Raw genomic sequence first — 18,768 nt, 5'->3', positions numbered from 1 at the left:
AACAGTAAAAGCTTTCCCTTCTAGACTCCAAAGACTCGGATCTTCTCCCTGGCCAATAACTGCTAACACCTTTAAATTATTTTTCAAATATTCTATCTATGCCTTATATCTAGGACTTAACAATATTTGTTAAGTATGAATGTATCTTTTTAAGGTCCCTCTATCTTGACATACTAGATCTTAAAGACTGTCTCCCTGTAAGTTCAGAATTGTTTCATTTTTTAATAGCTATAGTCTCTTAGTGGACACACAGGTTATTTCTAATGGTCTGCTTAAACAAATGCACAATTAATTATCTCTTCTTCTCTTCCTCCTTGAACCCTCTCAAATCTAACAGCCAAGCATACACAATAGTAACATGTGAAACTCTAATTCTAAACATGACTCTAACAAGTCTGTTACCCACATTCAATTTCTTATGAGGAATTTCAGAAGTCATTAAATACACTAATAACTTTTGAGTTTATACAGTAACAATCTAGACTGATTGATGAGCAGTAACTACAATATCCATTACCACTCTATTTAACACAATTAGCTTTAATACAAAAAGGGAGAAACCTTCAGTTACTGGGTGAGTACAGTAAAGCACATGGCAACATGGAGGGAGGGAAAAGGAATCAAGAAACGCTGCTTAACTCTCACAGAAATGATCTGTACAGCCCCACAGTTTAGAAAGTAGAGGTTCCATAGCTGATAGTACAAAAATAATCACAGAGGGGTATGACACTGTTGTGGAATGTCACTTTAACTATGAAAAGATATGTTACATTTGTTTATGCTGTGGAATATTACTTTATGTGAAGGTGTGTTACATTTGTTTCTACTGCCTTTGTTATGGCTGCAAAGATGTCTTACATTTGTTTGTGCTGCATTTGTTTAATTAAATAAAGATGTGTGTTGTTTCATCTGCTTGCATAAGGTACCTGGATTGGTCTAATAAATAGGTGAACAGCCAATAGCTAGGCAGTAGAGGGATAGGTGGGGCTGGTGGGCAGAAAGAACAAGTAGGAGGAGAAATCTAGAGGGGGGGACACGAGAGAAAGAGAGGACATGCCTAGGGTCAGCCAGCCAGGCAGCACCAGCCAGCCAGACACAAGAAGCAGTGGAAGTAGGACAGAAAGAAAGAGGGGGTGTGGAAGGGAGGGAGGGAGGGAGAGAGGGAGAGAGGGAGAGAGGGAGGGAGGAGAGAGAGAGAGAGGAAAAGGAAGGAAGGAAGGAAGGAAGGAAGGAAGGAAGGAAGGAAGGAAGGAAGGAAGGAAGGAAGGAAGGAAGGAAGGAAGGAAGGAAGGAAGGAAGGAAGAAAGGAAGAAAGAAAGAAAGAAAGAAAGAAAGAAAGAAAGAAAGAAAGAAAGAAAGAAAGAAAGAAAGAAAGAAAGAAAGAAAGAAAGAAAAGAAAAGAAAAGAAAGGCAATAAGCCCTGAGGCAAAACATAGATAAAGAGAAACATTAAAACAAGAGCTAAGGTAAGGCTAAGCATTCATAACTAATAATAAGTCTCTATGTCATGATTTGGAAGCTGGTTGGTGGCCTAAAAGAAAACCTGCTACATGACAATAATAAACTAAATAAACATTAAGAAACTTTTGGCCCAATTTCTAATTGAAATAACATTGATTTCTCAGAATTACTTTTGGTTTTTTTTTTTTTTTTTTGAGAGTCTCACCAGATAGCCCCAGCTAACTCAGAAGTCTTTATTCACTATTCTGCTGACACAATCTCCATGCCTATCCCTCAAAAAAAAATATCTTATGCTGATCTTCCTAATAATAATACTTACTTCTTGATCAACATTAAATTAAGAAGCTTTATTTGTAGATTTATAAAGATTTGCTTACCAGGGTTGCAGTCTGTCAAAAGGGAACAAATAGAGAGCAAAACTTTTGAAATAGTCAAAGCAGGACTCCAGTTGTCTTTTAGAATATCCAGGCAGATGACTCCCTGACTGTTGATGTTGCAGTGATAGATTCTGGTGCGGAAGGTAACCTATACATGGTCACAGTAGAAACAGGAAGAAAAAGAGGCTGTGTCACCAATTCGTCTCAGCAGTAACACTTCAGATTATGCTGACAACAAATTATTAACATGTAATACTCATAGGTCGGTGTAACAAGTTAAATAGTTTTAACTGACTTAGTTAAAAATATTGTTTGTTTTGACTTAGTATAGAAAGAACTGTATTTGGCTTAGGTTTTGTTATGGTTGTTTTGTTTTTTGTTGCTGCTGCTGCTGTTTTGTTTTTGACATGAGGTCTCTAGATATGTAGCTTTGGCTAGCCGGAACTTGCTTTGCAGACCAGGCTGGTTTCAAACTTACAGCAGCAATCCTCCTGCCTCTGTAGTGCATGCCTATAACCCCAGTACTCAGGAAACAGAGCAGGAGGGATCAGGTATGTGTGGGGGAGAGGTCCAACATCTGCTAGACAATTTCCATTTCCACTAGTGGTGCTAAGAAAAATGCAATTGTAAACATAATTCCTCACATACAAATACATTCTGTTAACTTTCTCCCCTTATTTTTTCTAGTTTGTTAAAACCAATTTCCAATATGAAAACCTAGGCATGTAGAAGTATCACTATTTATAAAAATAGAAATAAAGTTTACTAAAGCTTTGTTATACAGAAAACAACCAAATAAAAATTCAGCAGTCAGTAATAAGCTGACATTAAATACATATCATTCTCATGAGAATCCAATGTATGCCACTATAACATGAGGGTTCTGACCCTTTATTTGACTTAGAAAGGCAGACCTGCATACCTAAAGAGCTTTCAAAGATAACTTCTAGGATCTTAGATTCTGATGGGCTGCACTATAAAACACTCAAACACAGTCTACTCTGAAGTGTGTCCAGGTGGTTAAAGGACCAACTTGTCAGAAAATGCTGTACATTTAAACAGTCAAGTATTACTCAGCTGTTAAAAAAATGACATCATGAAATTTGCAGGCAACCAGATACAACTAGAAAAATAAAAGCCTGAGTGAGATAATAACCCAGACTGAGAAAGACAAATACAGCATGTATTAACTTATAAGTGGATATTAGCTGTAAGTAAATGATTATCAAGCTACAATCTAGAGACCAGAAAGGTTAGGTAAAGGGCTCTAGGGGAATGACACATGGACCTCCCTGGGAAGGGGAAATAGAATACATTTTGCAAGTGGACTGAGGGTAGGTGGAGATGGGAGCAGGAGGGATCAGACAGTGGTGTGTGTGTGTAAGTGTGGAGAGAGAGACAACTGGAGGACTCCTGTAATGGAGGAAATGAGGTCTTTGTAGCCAGGCAAGTCTTCAAGTGGTGGGACTGGGTTGCATTCAGTTGAGTCGTTGGCCAAGAAGATCCTGTGATCCTGTGGAGATCCCTAAACAACCCAGGCTGATGCAAGGACAGAAGGTTGCTCTCCAAAAAGTGATGGTGAAGGGGGAGTGGACCACTGCTGAGGACAACATCCACATAACTCATCGAATGTACAGAGGATGAGCTGGTGCCTGCATGAAGCCTTCATCCCTACATTCTAGTCGCTTTGCAATGAGAAGATAATCTGCAGACTACAGAAAGAGAAACCTGGACACCAACCCAGCCACAAAACCCTCCACCTATACAACCTGTCCTGTCTGCTAGATGGGCTGGGGAAATGGTAGCGCAGAACATGTGGGAGTGGTCAAATAATGTTTGGTTTAACTTGAAGCCCATGCCAGAAGAGGGAACCCACGCCCTACACTGCCTGAATGGCCAGGAACTGGAGACTAGATAGCCCAGAAACCTAGGGTTGAACAAAACATGACTGGCAATAAAACAAAAAACAAAAACAAAAAAACCCCACAACCTATTGGAGTTGTCCATCAGGTCCCTCCCCTTGGAGATCAGGGAATCCCATGGAAGGGGGAGGGGGGGTGTGGGAGTCAGAGGATATAGCGGACACCAGACAAACATGGCCCTCTGAATCAACTAAACAGAGCTCATACGGGCTCACAGAGACTGAAGTAGAAAGCATGTGGCCTGCATGGATCTGAAGCAGGTCCTCTGTATATATGGTAAGACTGTTAGCTCGGTTTTTTGTGGGAGTCTTAACACTGGAAGCAGGGGTGTCTGATTCTTGCCTGTTCTTGAGACTCTTTCCTATTGGGTTGCCTTGTCCAGCCTCAATATGAGGGCTTTTACTCTTTCTTATTGCATCTTGTTTTGTCCTGTTTGGCTGTCTTCTCTTGGGGGGCCTGTTCTTTTCTGAAGAGGAAACCGGAGAGGGAGTGGATATGGGGGAGAGGAGAGGTGGAGGGAAGGGGGCTGGGAGGAGTAGAATGAGAGAAAGCTGTGGTGGGGACGTAGTGTATGAGAGAAGATTCTTTTCTCTTCGATAAGAAAGGGAGGGAGGGAGAGAGGGAGGGAGGGAGGAAGGGGAGGGATCATTCTGTTTTTAATTTGAGGTACACACCACTAGGTGGGACTCTTTTGCAATGTGTTAGAGAATACTTCCCAGAAAACGTCCTTTCTAAAAATCAAGTAAGTCTTTACAGACACAGAAAGACGACAGACTCCCCCCCCCTCTCTCTCTCACACACACACACACACACACACACACACACACACACACACACACACGGAGGGAGGAAGGGAGGGAGGGAGGGAGGGAGAGTGAGAAAGACTGTAGAGAATAGATAGGATGGATGGATAGATGAAGATAAACAGATACACACATATACTGAAGACATGTATTTAAAGAGTTTTAAGATTTAAAAAGAAAAGCATTTCACACACAAAGAAATCATATAAAAATTAGAAACTTTCTTGGCTTTTTCTTCTATTTATTTAACTAATTTTATTTCATTATTTGTTTTATATGCCTGTTTATATCCCAAGGAGAAAGAGAAAGGGTGTGTATTTGGGTTGGTAGGGAAGTAGGGCAGATCTGGGAGACGTTGGGGGAGGGGAAACCATAATTGGAATGCATTACATTAAAAATTTTTATGCAATTAAAAAAAAAGGAAAAGCACTTTATTAGTTGGGGGCCATGGTCCTGTCAACCTTCCTGGCACACTGGATTCCTCTATAACAAACCCAGCTACAAAGGCTAAGCTCCAGGGTTTTTACTTGAGTACTTTATAATGAGAAGTCAGAGGAAGAAGCTCTTGAAGTAAGTATCATGTTTTCTGTTTGTTACCCAGCTGAACACTCAGTTTAAATGAATTAAGGAGAAGGCAGAAGTGAGCCCGCCACTCTATTTTATATTACACTCATAGAAGGCACAAAACCAGTGTGTGTTAGTTTTTCCTTTTTTTGTTAGTTTTCTAATTTTTACTTATCTATAAATAAAGACAAAATCCTTATTATTAGCCTATTTCTGAAAGCTGTCAATAAGGTTTACTTCACAGAGGAAATTTTGCATAAGATCACATTTATTATGTTTTATTCAATGTATAATTTTATTTAGTATTAACAAGTTATGTTTAATATAAAATTATTTTTAGAAGGCAGAAGTCAGTAACTTTTTGGTTTCAAAATAATAGGTTCTGAGTTTCCATATTAATTTATGAAAAATAAAATAAAAATTATTACATTAATATACATATAAATTCTAGAATACCTGGGTTTGGGAGGACAATTAATCAATGTATATCTAGGTTCTTACCTTTGGTGGCTTAAATGGATAATCTGAAGAAAATGTGATATCCAGAAAAAAAACACCACCTTCATATACAGAACCTGGTGGACCAAGTATAGTTGACCTCCATTCATAAATGTTATCTCCTTTAGGCCCAGCACTATTTAAAAGAAATCAAAAATCAATATACATATCTATAATCACCTATATAAACACCTATAAACATACTTATAAAAATTTAGGTTAATATCTTAAGATGAATGAAAAATTAGAATTAAATAAACAATCTAAAGCAAATGTGCTCATGCACACACGCATAAATTTTGAAATATTCCAAATGAACAGAAAAAAATTACAACGAAAACACAAACACCATATAACTTTACTCAATGTGTGCGCTGCATCAACACTTATAGGTTGCTTACATTGTGATCCGTTCTACGTAAATACTTACATGTCCTCTTCCAAAAAATAATTTGCAAATCACCAATTACAACAGTTACAATGTCAGTAACTAAGTCAACCACAGTCATCTATAATTTGTATGATAAAATTGTCAACTAACTCTGTATCCAGTCTCGGGGTCAAGAAAAGCTTATGTCCTATACTTTTAATAAATTTCATGACAGGGTTTTATTATTTACCCCAGGCTGGCCTAGAACTTGCAATGCTCCTCTTGCTTTCCCAGCTGTAGTGCTGTAACTGCAGGCATAATCCATTACGTGCACTTCACCACATCCACTTACCCTCTATGCCTTAACTTTCCCTTAGCATGGGTCCTACCATTATTTAATTTCTAACTTTTATTTGACAGGATCTAGTCCCCTAAAAAAAAAAAAAAAAAAAAGTGCAGTACCGTTTGAGTTTGTGGTTCTCATAATGGGTTCAAATAATACACTCCTAACAGAGAAGTGAGTAAGTGTATGTCATTTGGGGGTCATGACAGTTTGAAGCACCTGATATGGTGTCCTGTTCCTCACTTGGTGATGTTAAGCTTCAGCCACAGAAGATATATTCCAAATTTCCTACTGCTTAGTTACTATCTTTTCCTGCAACCAATAATGTATTCTTTGGTCAGATTACAACCATGCAAATAACCTACTCTTCATTCAAATTTCTTCTCTACATTTAACACTCATTTGGAATCCTCTGAACTTGACTATGACATTGGCATAATCAGGATTTTCAACTCCAGATCTTCCTCCACATTTAACAGCTGTCTTGAGCCCCCTTTTCCCTATGTGTTTATATAAATGTTATGCTAGTGATATAGTCTCATAAATTACTATTTCTTTCCAATGCTTTACAATTTACTACTGTTTTTAATTATTTTGCTACTTGAACCATCCTAGATTTGCCCAGTGGGAAGAGCCCACAACACAGCTCCAACATGCTTCTAACATTCTGGCATTGTTTTAGAGTACATTCTTCCTTTCTGGCATGAAAAGATGCTCTACTGTTCCAGCCCTGGAATCAGCTTCAGGAACTCTGGGTCCTTGTAGGGAATGTTAAAAAACCAAGACTTGAATTCTACTGAACCACAGTAACATTTTAATGCAATCTGCTCAACATCAGTATCATTATTATGGAATAAAAATGTAACAGTTCAAAATAATCTAAATTCACAATTTGTGGTTAGCAAAGCAACACTATGATTCCTGTAAACATTTTTCAAGCACACCTCACAAATTGTCATTTTCCTCTATTTGTTTAAATTTTCACTTTTATCTTTAATCATGTGCATATGGGGGTGGGGTGGGCAGGGAGGACATGTGCACATGAGTGAAGCGGCACACAGAGTCTAGGAGACAGTTTCAGATCCTCTGGAGCTTCAGGCCACCTGATATGAGTGCTGGGAATCAAATTCAGGTCCTTTTGCAAAGGCAGCACACGTCCTTAATGGCTGAGACATGTCTCCCACCCATTTTCCTCTAGGTTTTTACATCACAAATTATCCTGGCTTTCTAAATGTTAAATATGCATATGCTTTTGTTCTTTTAAACAGTCCATCAATTTAGAGATGATCTGGAGGTTCTCCTTAAATAGTAAGTGTGAAACAGTACTGCAACCATATTAATAATAGGGCATCAGTTTAACCGTAGGTTATGAATCTGCAAAACTAGAAAACTTCAGAAGACAAAATCTCAACCAATGCTATTCTATATATTCTACAAATGTTTTCTATTTATTTCTTTAATTTTGCTGTGGCTACTTCTGCTATCCTGACAGACTTCGCAAATACTTAACTTGTATAAGTATCCGAATATGTAAGAACCAACTTCCAAATAACCATACTGCCTCAGAACACCTATATTTCAGATGGATGAGCAGAAGGTAAGTTGAAGTCAATGAATTTTAATGGACTGAAGAATTGTAGACTGAAAAGATGGTGCTTTGGACAAATCCACCAACCCTTGAGGAAATCAAGATGGAGAGGATGAGGAATCGATCTTAATCCTGTTATGTGGAAGAAAACTGAGATACCCACTGTGAAACTAAATTCTTGATTCTAAAGTTTGCTTTTTCCCCTTTTTATGCTGCATGAGGAGGGGTTCACTTAACCCTGCTAAAGCAGGACATTAAATGTAACAGAAGCGCCTGGCCTAAGGGGTCTATTTTCATTTCCCTTAAGGTAGCATTTAGGATAAAGAGGTTGGGGCAGACCCACCAAGAGGTATGGAAAAAAGGAGCTTCAGGACTGAGTCCATTAATTCAAAGCATTTCACAGGCTATCAGCAGACCTGGCATCGAGGCCTCATAGCTGGAGGAAGGGGGATAATTGGTAATAACGGCCAAGCATTTCCTGTTAGGATCAATCGTTCCTGACTGATCTCCATTCTTTTTTTCTGTCCCATACACAGGGCAGAACTCCATAACCTTCCACTTTGCCTTACACTGTGGTTCAGTTCCCTCTCAGGTGAACACCACCCACAAGAATCCAGCAATGCCATCTCTCCAAACTTGATTAAAAGAAACAAACTTCTGTTCACTAAACTTTCCAACTTTCACCTCAAATTGCTGTTCCTTTAATTGAAAAACTTCCTTCAAAGTTTTGCCTTTACCAGTTGTCTTCAATTTCTTTCCGTCTGTTTTTAAGAATTTCAAATTGAGTTCCTTTCCTCATTTTTCTATAGGAACAACTCTTATCTAAGGTCAACAATGACATCACTGATGGACTCAGTGGTTATTTCTCATGCATCAATTAACTACATTTTAAAAGCAGTTAAGTCAACTCAAAGAAAAGAAAACCCAAGAAAGCAGAGGAAGGGGAATGAACAAAACGAAGTTTGTATGAAAATCCCATATGGAAAAGCTGTTGATAATTTTTTGAAAAAGTAAAATATTAATAAAGTTAAGCCGCTTGAGTGAAGACTCATCAGTTGAGAGCAGCGGCTGCTCTGCTGAGGACCCAGGATCGGTTCCCATGAGAACCCACATGATGACATATAACCATTTGAAACTCCCGTTTCACAAGTGTCATTGCTCTCCTCCGGCCCCAGCAGGCACTGCATGCACATAGTGCATCGACTTATATGCAAGAAAAACACTTGCTCATCAAGTAAAAATAAATGTCTAAAAAGATAAAAACATGAAACTAATTAGATACTGTTCATATCAAATTCATAGGGACACTAGTGTCAAAATATCAATTCTTCTAATTCATCTATGTACCAATGCTGCCCCCCGACCCCCCGCCAAAAAAGAAATCAAATCAAATTATTCTGTGAATATCAACAAATTGATTCTAAAGCTTACTTTGAGAAGAACCTGGAATGTTTATTTACTCAGGAAGGCGGGAACAAAGAAGAAGGACATTACCCAACTTGAAGCCTTACAGCATGACTACAAAGAGCATGAAAGGGCATCAGTGTGCGCAGTGAAAAAGAAGAGAAGAACAGGAAACCCAGAGAGTCTCCTAACCTTGGTTCTCTTCTTAGATGCAAAGACACAAAGGAAATGCTGGAGTAAACATGGCTTTTCAACAAACGATACAGAACTACTTACTGTAGGAAAGCAAAACGACAGAGGCAATGCCAAATGTCAAGCGTTCTCACTGTTTGGGGCTGTGGATGATTTACTTTGGAACACTTTGGCAGTTTCTTACTAAGCACATCTTTCCATATGATCCAGCAATCACATTTGCTTCAACTTAACCAGGAAACTGGAAACTCAACACAAAAACCTGTGCATAGCCAGTATATTCATAATCATCTAAACTGGAAAGCAACCAAGATGACCTCAGTGGATTAATAGATGTAGAAGCTGCTACATATAGATAATGAAATACTACTCAGTGCAAAAGAGCTATCAAGCCACAAAAAGACATAGATGTACCTTAAATCCACATTACTTGGTCAGAGAAGACAATTTGAAAATTTTATACTGCCACACACTGCAAGATTCCAAGCATACATCCTGAAACAAGAAAAACTATGGAGGAAATAAAAAAGTCAGAAGGTGCCAGAAGGTAGACAGACACTGATTGGACAAGCAAGATGTATGTATCACTATATATTTGTCAAAATCCATAAAGTATTCAGTACCAAAAATGAGATGTTATGTAAACTAGGACCTTTATGTGACAATGTATGCTCAAAGCAAGTTCATGTACTGTAATACACAACACCCACACCACTGTGGTGGGGGTGCCAATGAAGGTACTAAGGAGAAAAGAGGCAAAGAAGTACGTGTAATGCTGCAGTTTCTACCAAATTTTGCTGAGTCTAAAATTGCTGTAAGAATGAAGTAAAACATTAATTCAAAAGACAAACTGTAGAATACATAAAAATTTGCATGCTAATGCAGTAAGTAGTAAATATTTTTCAAGTCTTGGTTTATAAAAACGGTTTCTAAATTACAAACAGATGTACTCCAAAATTATGTCTCAAAACTAGGTATTTTGGACTCTGGAAGCATTCTAACCATAATACTATAAATGAAGCTTTCCACACCTGCCCATCAATATTAATATGAACCACTTTCCCCCATAATAGTAAATGAATAAATGCATGTAATTTTTTTAGTAAGTACACTAAAAATCAATATTTATTGTACTAACAGGGTAAGCATTTAAAACTACATTATCTACACTACTTCAGTTTAACCAGCAGAGCTTCAAGTTCACATAGTTGGCAGACAGGCACTTTGGCCTATAAGTTTTCCTAACACAACTTTACAGTCCAGGACAAAACAGACAAAAAGATTCTAGTCACAAAGAATGAAAGGCCAAAAGAAAAGATTATTCTTTTTAATGATTAGAAAATGAAAGACAAAGGACATGATGTCAGAAAGACAGGTGGGCTGTGAACAGGGAGGGACAATCAGTCTAAGAAAGGAAAGTCAAGGAAAGGGGACACAGGAAGTTAGGACAGACCAGCAACCATGTCACAGCAAGGATGAAATAAAGGAGTTTCTTCTGTGACAGAAGAGACAAAGGAGGCAGGACAAAGACAACAAAGAAGGAACAGACCCTAGCCTAAGGGAGGGCACATCCTCTGCAACTATGAGGACCAGGTCTTGGGAAGACTGGAAACCGAGATCTGAGTTACAGACAGGAAGGAAACACCTACAGCTATTAGCCAACCAGTAGACAGTATTAATCAATGTTATTGTTAGTGTTGATACAATGTGTGGAAAGAAAATACACTCTCACTGGTGACTGTTCCTAAAAGTACTCAGGCCATCTCCAGATTTTTTTTTATTGTTTATTTTATTTAAATTTTTTTCTTTCCTTTTACATACCAACCCATTTTTTAAATTAAAAAGTTTCTAGAAATAAGTTAGCATATATCCTAGTACTTTAGTCAATGCCTCAAAATAAGGCAACCCCTGTCTTTGCTTCCTAAGTGTTGAGATAATAAGAGTGTGCCACACTAGGCTTTATTTTTATATGGGACTAGCTGCCATTTATTTTTATATAGGCCAGTATAGGCTGCCATCAAGCCCACAGCGATTGACCTCAGCTTTGTGACAGGACTGTAATCAGGTACTACCACTTCCAGCTTAATCTGCTCCTGACTGCTCTTGATATCACCACGATCCTGTTGGTGGCATGTTAAAAATCAAGTTTCAACAAGCATTTCAACTTCAGACTTACTTTTATCATAATGGTTGTTTTATACTTTTGAATACTGCATTCATTTTCATGTGGAACGTAGTTTGTTCTCAACTATCTTTCTACATCTTAAAAACCAGATAAAATTTAGTAATAATCATAAATAGCTAAAAAACAACAACAAAAAAAAAACAAGCACTTCACAGCATAAATCAGCCTTATTTAGGGTTTAGAATCACATAATTTGTACACTGCCCATAATTATACAGAAATGTATTAGTAATGTGGAAATATACCTAGAGTCTGTACCATAACTGAAAAAATAATTTTACTTAGAAGATGTATAAGCTTCAAAATACATTAACTGAACTTGTAGCTAACTCCCTGAAAAACAAGTTCAGAAAGGAAACATCATTAAAGGTTATCTCATCTACTCCCTGCAAATAAAAACTTCAAAAAAGTCCTATATATAATGTATCAGAATTTGTAAAATGTATCAGAATTTGTATGTATCTGCCATTAAAGGACACTTCAGAATTGGCTCATTTCATTTAAAAATGAATAATCCTGGAAATTAAACTGATGACTATTAATATCTATTACTATTAGTACTGCTAAAATAAGCAATAATTTCTACACTGATACATGTTCCCACAAAGAGGCAATCACCACGCCTCTTAGCATGAGTACTCTGAAAGGAAAGGAAGAGATTAGAGAAAAGGAACCCTTGAAGTAGATGAACCTTTTAGGATCAAGTAAGAAGAGCAAAACAAGAAGTTCACCAAAAACCTTTCAGTCAGTTGCATACATTCCAAGGATTAGGATAAGGTTCAATAAATGAATGTTTATGCATTTAAAGAATATTAAAAGTACAAACACTAGCATCTACGGCAGTACAAAACTACATAAAACCTAAATCTAAATATCCATAAAAAAGAAACACATTTGCTAGTCACAGTGGTACTACCTGTAATTCCCACTAGCACTTTGCCTCCCTGAATCCAACAATTCCTGTGCCCTATCTCACCTTCCCAAATTTATGACCTCCTCTTTAGTTACTACTAACATATGTACATCGGCTCATACACAGATGTATATATTTAGCCTACTGTATCCACTTACTGCTGCTCATGTGTACATGTGTTCAGGATGACCACTTGAAATTCAGGAGCCCATCCCTGGAGGAAACTGTTTCTCCCTCTCTCAGCATCAACTGACTGCCTATAGCTCTTTATCTAAGGAAGGATCATGTGGAATTTCTCCTGTCCACACTGGCATGTCAACTAGTATTGTCATTATGCCAGTCCTGCCCAGGGGCCATACTGTTGAGATTCATGGGTGTGTTTTCCATGTCATATCTAAGGAACATAATCTCTCAGCAGGTGTCCTGGGCCTAATGGCTCTTAAAACCTCTATACCCCTCTTCTGTGATTTTTCCCTGAGCTTTATATACAGGAGTTACACTACAGATTACTAGTTGGGGCTGGGCACCCCATAATAATTTATTTTCAACATTTTTAATGACTTGTGGATCCCTGTTATAGTCTCTCACTGCTGCACAAAGACGTTTCATTGATTAGGGGGAGAGAGCTAGAGCTACACTTACCTGTTGGTATAATGATACATATTTAGAATACAGTTACATATTATACTGGTTTAGGAAAATGAGAGGTTCTCCTTTCAGGCCTGTAACTTCTCCACTCATGGGTAGTTGGTTGGTTTACTGTACCAGGCATGAATCCCTTCCTATTTAATGGGCTATAATTTCAATTAGCTTTTGGTTATCCCCAAGATAAAACTGCCACTACTACACCACTGTGGATATCTTGTCAATATAGTCATTGTGTTTTTAAAAAACTGGGTAGGACTATCAACTGCTCTTCTCTCTTGGCAGCCTGCACAGCACCTACCAATATTACGAGAACTGTCCTCAAGAAGGAGGCTACCAGGTCAATTCCAGATCTATAGCTCCTAGTCCTGTGTCTGAGAGGATAGTGTCTTCAGTAATAAGGTCTCAGAGAGTAACACTGTGCAATAAAAACAGCACATATTGTTTAGCAAGACTTGTACCCCCAACTAACAATTTGAAGGGGAGATTTCCCATATCTGGTGTTGGGGTATTTGTTGGATAGTGTTCAGCACTCTCAGCAAATTAAAACTATTCTGAGATTTCATCTTACTCCAGTCAGAATAGCTGAGATAAAGAAAATAACTGGGAACGAATACAGTGAGGATGCAGGGAAAGGGGCACCCGCACTCCCTGTTGGTGGGATGGAAAACTGGTGCAGCCACTATGAAAATTAGTGTGGAAAAAAATCACAAAAAGCTAAAAAATGTATCTACCATATGACCCAGCGCCCCCCATCCTACTCGAGCACTTGCCCAGTCATGTTTGTCGCTGTCTATTCACAAAAGATAGGAAATGGAAAAAAACAGAATGTCTTTCAACTGAGGGATGGATAATGAAAATATGGTAGACATGCAAAATGGAATTCTACTCAGCTATAAAGAAAAATGAAACCATCACATTTTCAAGTAAGTTGAGGGGACTGAAAAGTACTACACTGAGTGAGGTAACCCAAACCCAGAAAGACAAATGCCACAGGTTCTCGCCAGGAGATCAGGAGATCTATCTCCAAATCCTTAGTATATAACCTGATAAATCTGAAGAAGCCAGGAAGAAAGGGACCATAGTGAAGGAGGTGCTTAGGGCAGAAGTAGCTCTAGAAACGGGAATAAGAGACAGGTGCCACAAGAGGCAATGGGCAAAATGTGGGGAGCATTTAAAACTGAGGAGGAGTAGGAAGAGCAATAAAAGGGAGAGAGAAACAAAGGAGAGGTAAGTAATACCACGGATATTTGAAAAACCCATAGAAAACATTTTATCAGTTTGTTTTAAAATATTTATTACAAACACACACACACACACATACATACGTTTAAATGGAGTTATGTGACACGGAATGATGGTGCTCCCCGAAGAACCATGTACTTATTATTATTCAATAAACTAAAGCTTTTAAAGAAAAAATTCAAAGAGCACCCCCTTCAAAAAATAATATATAATTCATCTACACTCTAAGCCTGTATATGTAACTCTCTTCTGAAACATGTTCTTCAATTTCAGTAACTATGACTTAATATACTGTCCTGTAGAAAGAGTAGACTCTCATGTAAGATCCATGGAAGGTACCATCTAACCACTGTTAAGTCAGCACATAAGCACAAACCTCCTGGAACTTTGAACCATCCTGCACCAGTGACATGTTTTACACAAATTACTGTAAAAAATACTATGTAACATCCTGGCTCTTTTATAAATAACTGTGACACATGAAAAGTAGTTACGCTGCTTTGAAGCCTAGTCTTTTTTTTTTTCCCCACATATCAAGAGTGAGGCATATAATATACACTGTTTTCCTCTTTCTTCCCAGCCCTGACAATGCTGTATAATGGTTTACAGGAGGAAAATAGTATTTGTTTCATGGTGCTTTTTTTTTTCTTAAAAGGATTAGATTTATCATGTTTTACACACGCGCACACACTCCATTTGCAAGATCATGTTTATGAGGAAATTAATATTTAGTTAGATGTACACATAAAGGACTGATGGATTCAAACAGTATTTATAGCAAAACTTTCTCCTTGGGCCAGTATCAGTATAAAGTCTGCTGTGGGATGTCTTTCTGTATGCTGTGAGTATGTGTTGCTATGATTGGTAAATAAAGAAGCTGTTCTAGCCTATGGCAAGTCAGGTTATAGCCAGGCAGGAAATCCAAAAGAGACAAGAAGAAGAAAGGCAGAGAGGTGAGGGAGAGGCCATCCTGACATCCAGGGAACAGCATGTAATGGTACACAGGTAAAGCCATAGAAGACTTGGCAACATATAGATTAATAGAAATGGGCTGAGTTTAGTTATAAGATCTAGCTAGCAAGAAGCTTAAGCCATAGGCTATAGCCATACAGTTTGTAAATAATATTAAGCCTTGGAGTGATTGTTTTATAAGCAGCATCAGGACAGCGGGGCAGGTGAGACTGGAGAAACATTCCAACTACAAAAGTCTTTGATCTAAACTACTACAAAGCTCATGCTTTGTCTATCTTGACATTCATCATCCAAATATAGTTGTGCATAGTAAGGAGAAACATTTTAGAAGATAGTTAAGAATGCCAGTCCAGACACAACTCACTACACAGTACACTTGTATAAGTCAGGTGAAATACTTCTAAAATTAGTTTTACATAAGTTGTGAAACTATTTTTTCAACACCAATCAACTAATTCAACAATATTTTAGTGTCTAAAAGATAATGCTAGAAGAACAAATTCTAAAGACAGTAAAATCAAATTATCAGCATCTGTAAACACTCTCAAGTCTCTCACAATCATTGCAGCACGTAATACTAAATTTAATTAAAATATTTACCTGTAAAAAAATGTTCTAGATACCCCTAGCTTTTCTCATTATATGGAGATACCAAAAATTCCTTACTTCATTTAAGTTTTACCCTGTCCATCATCTACCACCCCCTCCCCCATTTCTAAGTCAAAGCCTATATAGTTCTAACTTTACCAAAACACAGGAAGAAGGGGGAAAATGACTTTTCTATCTATGAGTTGTTCACTTTTATCAATGATGGCTGACAGTTGGGGCCTGGAATATCCCTAGCATGTAAGACAGATTACATTAACTACATCAAATACTTACATGGACAGGAGTGACTTCTACTGGAAACCTAGGGAAAACTTCCTCATAAAATTTTCTAAGGAAAAACCATCTATCTTTATTTCTTCAAACTTCAATTACTTAAGTGAATGATTACTATTGTAAGGGTTGTAGGAAAAGCTGCTTTTCTCTCAGCTGAAAGTGAATCAAATCTTCATAATTTATTAAGAATAAATAAGTACAGACAATTGCAGAGGAGGTAGGTGGAAAAATGACACAGGAAAATAAGCCTACTAAAGAGGAAGACCTAGACATTTACTAGTTGTTCTAATTACTTGGTAATCCTACTCTCTTCCTACACAAAATGTCTTTTAAAAAAAAAAAAAAAGTAAATTCTGGTGAAAAGAGTTATCAATTTCTACTACAACCAACCAGGCCAGAGTACTGCTTATTCATCCATATTGTGGTTTGTAAAAATGAATCCACCATGAATTGAATCTTCATAATTGCTTCATATTGTATTTAGCTTTTCACTAGAGAAAAGAGAAATGTATCCTTTTATTGGAGATTTATTGAGTTCAACTATTTTATTATGGGTACCTGTAGCATGAATGATACAAAAGCCCCTGTTTACAGCCTACCTGAGGATAAAGACCTGAAACAAACCCACACAAAACAAAGCAAAAATGTGACATGTATTACAAAGGAGAAGTCTGCCTTGCTGAGTGCCAGGGGCATATGAACTAGTCAAGAAAATCAGAAATGAGTGGACCAGTAGGAAGCAGTGGGTGGAAGGATACATGAGATCCACATGAGTTACCTGGCTGGTGAGCAGTAAAACCGGCACAAACTGAGTGGCATATGCAAATATGGTAGGGCAACAGGTAGGCAAAATGAACAGCAGAACCTGGAAATCAGGACAATGTGGCAGAATCCATAAGAACATGAAAGCATAGTAAGAGCTGAGCTTATGAGAAAGTAACCAGTATTCCTAATGGACCTGTGTTCAAGCAAGGAAGGATACTAACCTTTAGCCCGAAGACAACAGAAGGTATTAGTCACCTTCATACCAAAGTATCTGAGATGGTTAACTTACAAAGAGAAAGATAATTTTGTATCAGCACAGAAAATATTCCAGAACTAAGTTTATTAATGGTGCTAATATTAATCCTAACCTACTAATATTGGTCCCAACGCTCCTAATATTGGCTACCAGCTGGAAACAAATCAGGAATGCTAAGATTCACCAGTCCTAATCCTACCATGCCAGCTCCAGCAATTCTGACTTAAGGATCTGAGGTTACAGAAAAAGTTCATCAGGTGATAGGTATCAAGTGAAGCTATACGATTCAGCATTGAGGAAAGGATATCTGATATACATAATGACTGGGAAATGAACTAAATCAAAGTATTTCACTGCTCAGAAAAGATTAACCCAAGTTTTGCAACTGTTTCTTCTACTGTGCAGATAGATGTAACATGCCATGGTAACTTTTTGCCAAAACTCATTACAACTATGAACTGTGTATTTATCAAGGTAATATTGGTCTATTAAGTCTCTGCCAGAGGCATGCCAGCTAGCCTGGAAAACTTCCCTGTCGTCACTTCAAAAGCTTAGGACCTTTTCTTTAAACAGATCAAATGTGAAAATGTTCACAATGTTTTTGCTTATACAATAATTGAGTGATTTTGCATCTACATTTGTCTTTAAAGCACAATGTTAGGACAATATTAGGGTCCTTACTTTTTCTGCTCTCATATATTGTTTTCTCTCTACTTATAAGTCCAAAACAGACTTAAAAGCATAAACACTAGGTAAAACTATTAGATTATACATGCAAGCACTTCAATTAAGGATCTTTAACAACTGATTTTAAATTCAAATATTTAAAAATTCACACAATGGGGAAATATAGTTTAATCATTCAAAATTAATTCTAAAACACGGACCAATATACACCAGATAATAAGTTAACTGATATGTTAGAAATACTTTAAATGGAACATAATGGAAACCTGTAACTCTGGAAGGGTTGAGCAAAACAGTATCACAGAGGGGGTAATAACATTTAATATACAGGTTAAGATAAATTTATTTAAGTACTTCAGAAATATGTCATCATCTACAAGCATACAATAAAAAAGATTTGCTAAGAAGACCCAGAATACAATAGCCTATATGACATAAAAAGTTCTATTGGCACAGTAGTGGAATTAGAGCAGAAAATGTTAAAACTGTGAAAGTGGTTGTTACAGTAAGTTGAATATTTCTCAGTCCAAGGCCTTATAAAGAACTCAGAGCCTCTTATTAATGAAAATCTGTACATTGTTCAAAAACTGTAGTACATAACGATACCAAGAATACAGAGGTACAGTAGCTCTTATATAATACTAGTGGGGTATAAAGTAAGAGAACTTCCTAAGGACTCCTAGACACACGAACCAA

General features: G+C 37.5%; 1 protein-coding gene across 2 annotated transcripts in view; it reads right to left on the bottom strand.

Moving 5' to 3' along the window:
• The window catches only part of Ube2e3 (ubiquitin conjugating enzyme E2 E3), a 59,924-nt gene that overhangs the window by 1,742 nt on the left and 39,414 nt on the right, over positions 1-18,768 (bottom strand). For both annotated transcript variants that reach the window (XM_076569761.1, XM_076569762.1), the window contains exons 4-5: positions 5,629-5,761; positions 1,839-1,986 (exon numbers count right to left, since the gene is read on the bottom strand). In XM_076569761.1, the coding sequence (XP_076425876.1) occupies positions 1,839-1,986; positions 5,629-5,761 (281 nt within the window). The remainder of the gene's footprint in view (positions 1-1,838; positions 1,987-5,628; positions 5,762-18,768) is intronic.

Source organism: Peromyscus maniculatus, chromosome 4 (assembly GCF_049852395.1).
Source record: "Peromyscus maniculatus bairdii isolate BWxNUB_F1_BW_parent chromosome 4, HU_Pman_BW_mat_3.1, whole genome shotgun sequence".
NCBI classification, from domain to species: domain Eukaryota; kingdom Metazoa; phylum Chordata; class Mammalia; order Rodentia; family Cricetidae; genus Peromyscus; species Peromyscus maniculatus.
Note: the sequence above shows the minus strand (reverse complement) of the source record. Positions and strands in the feature narration are given on the sequence as shown.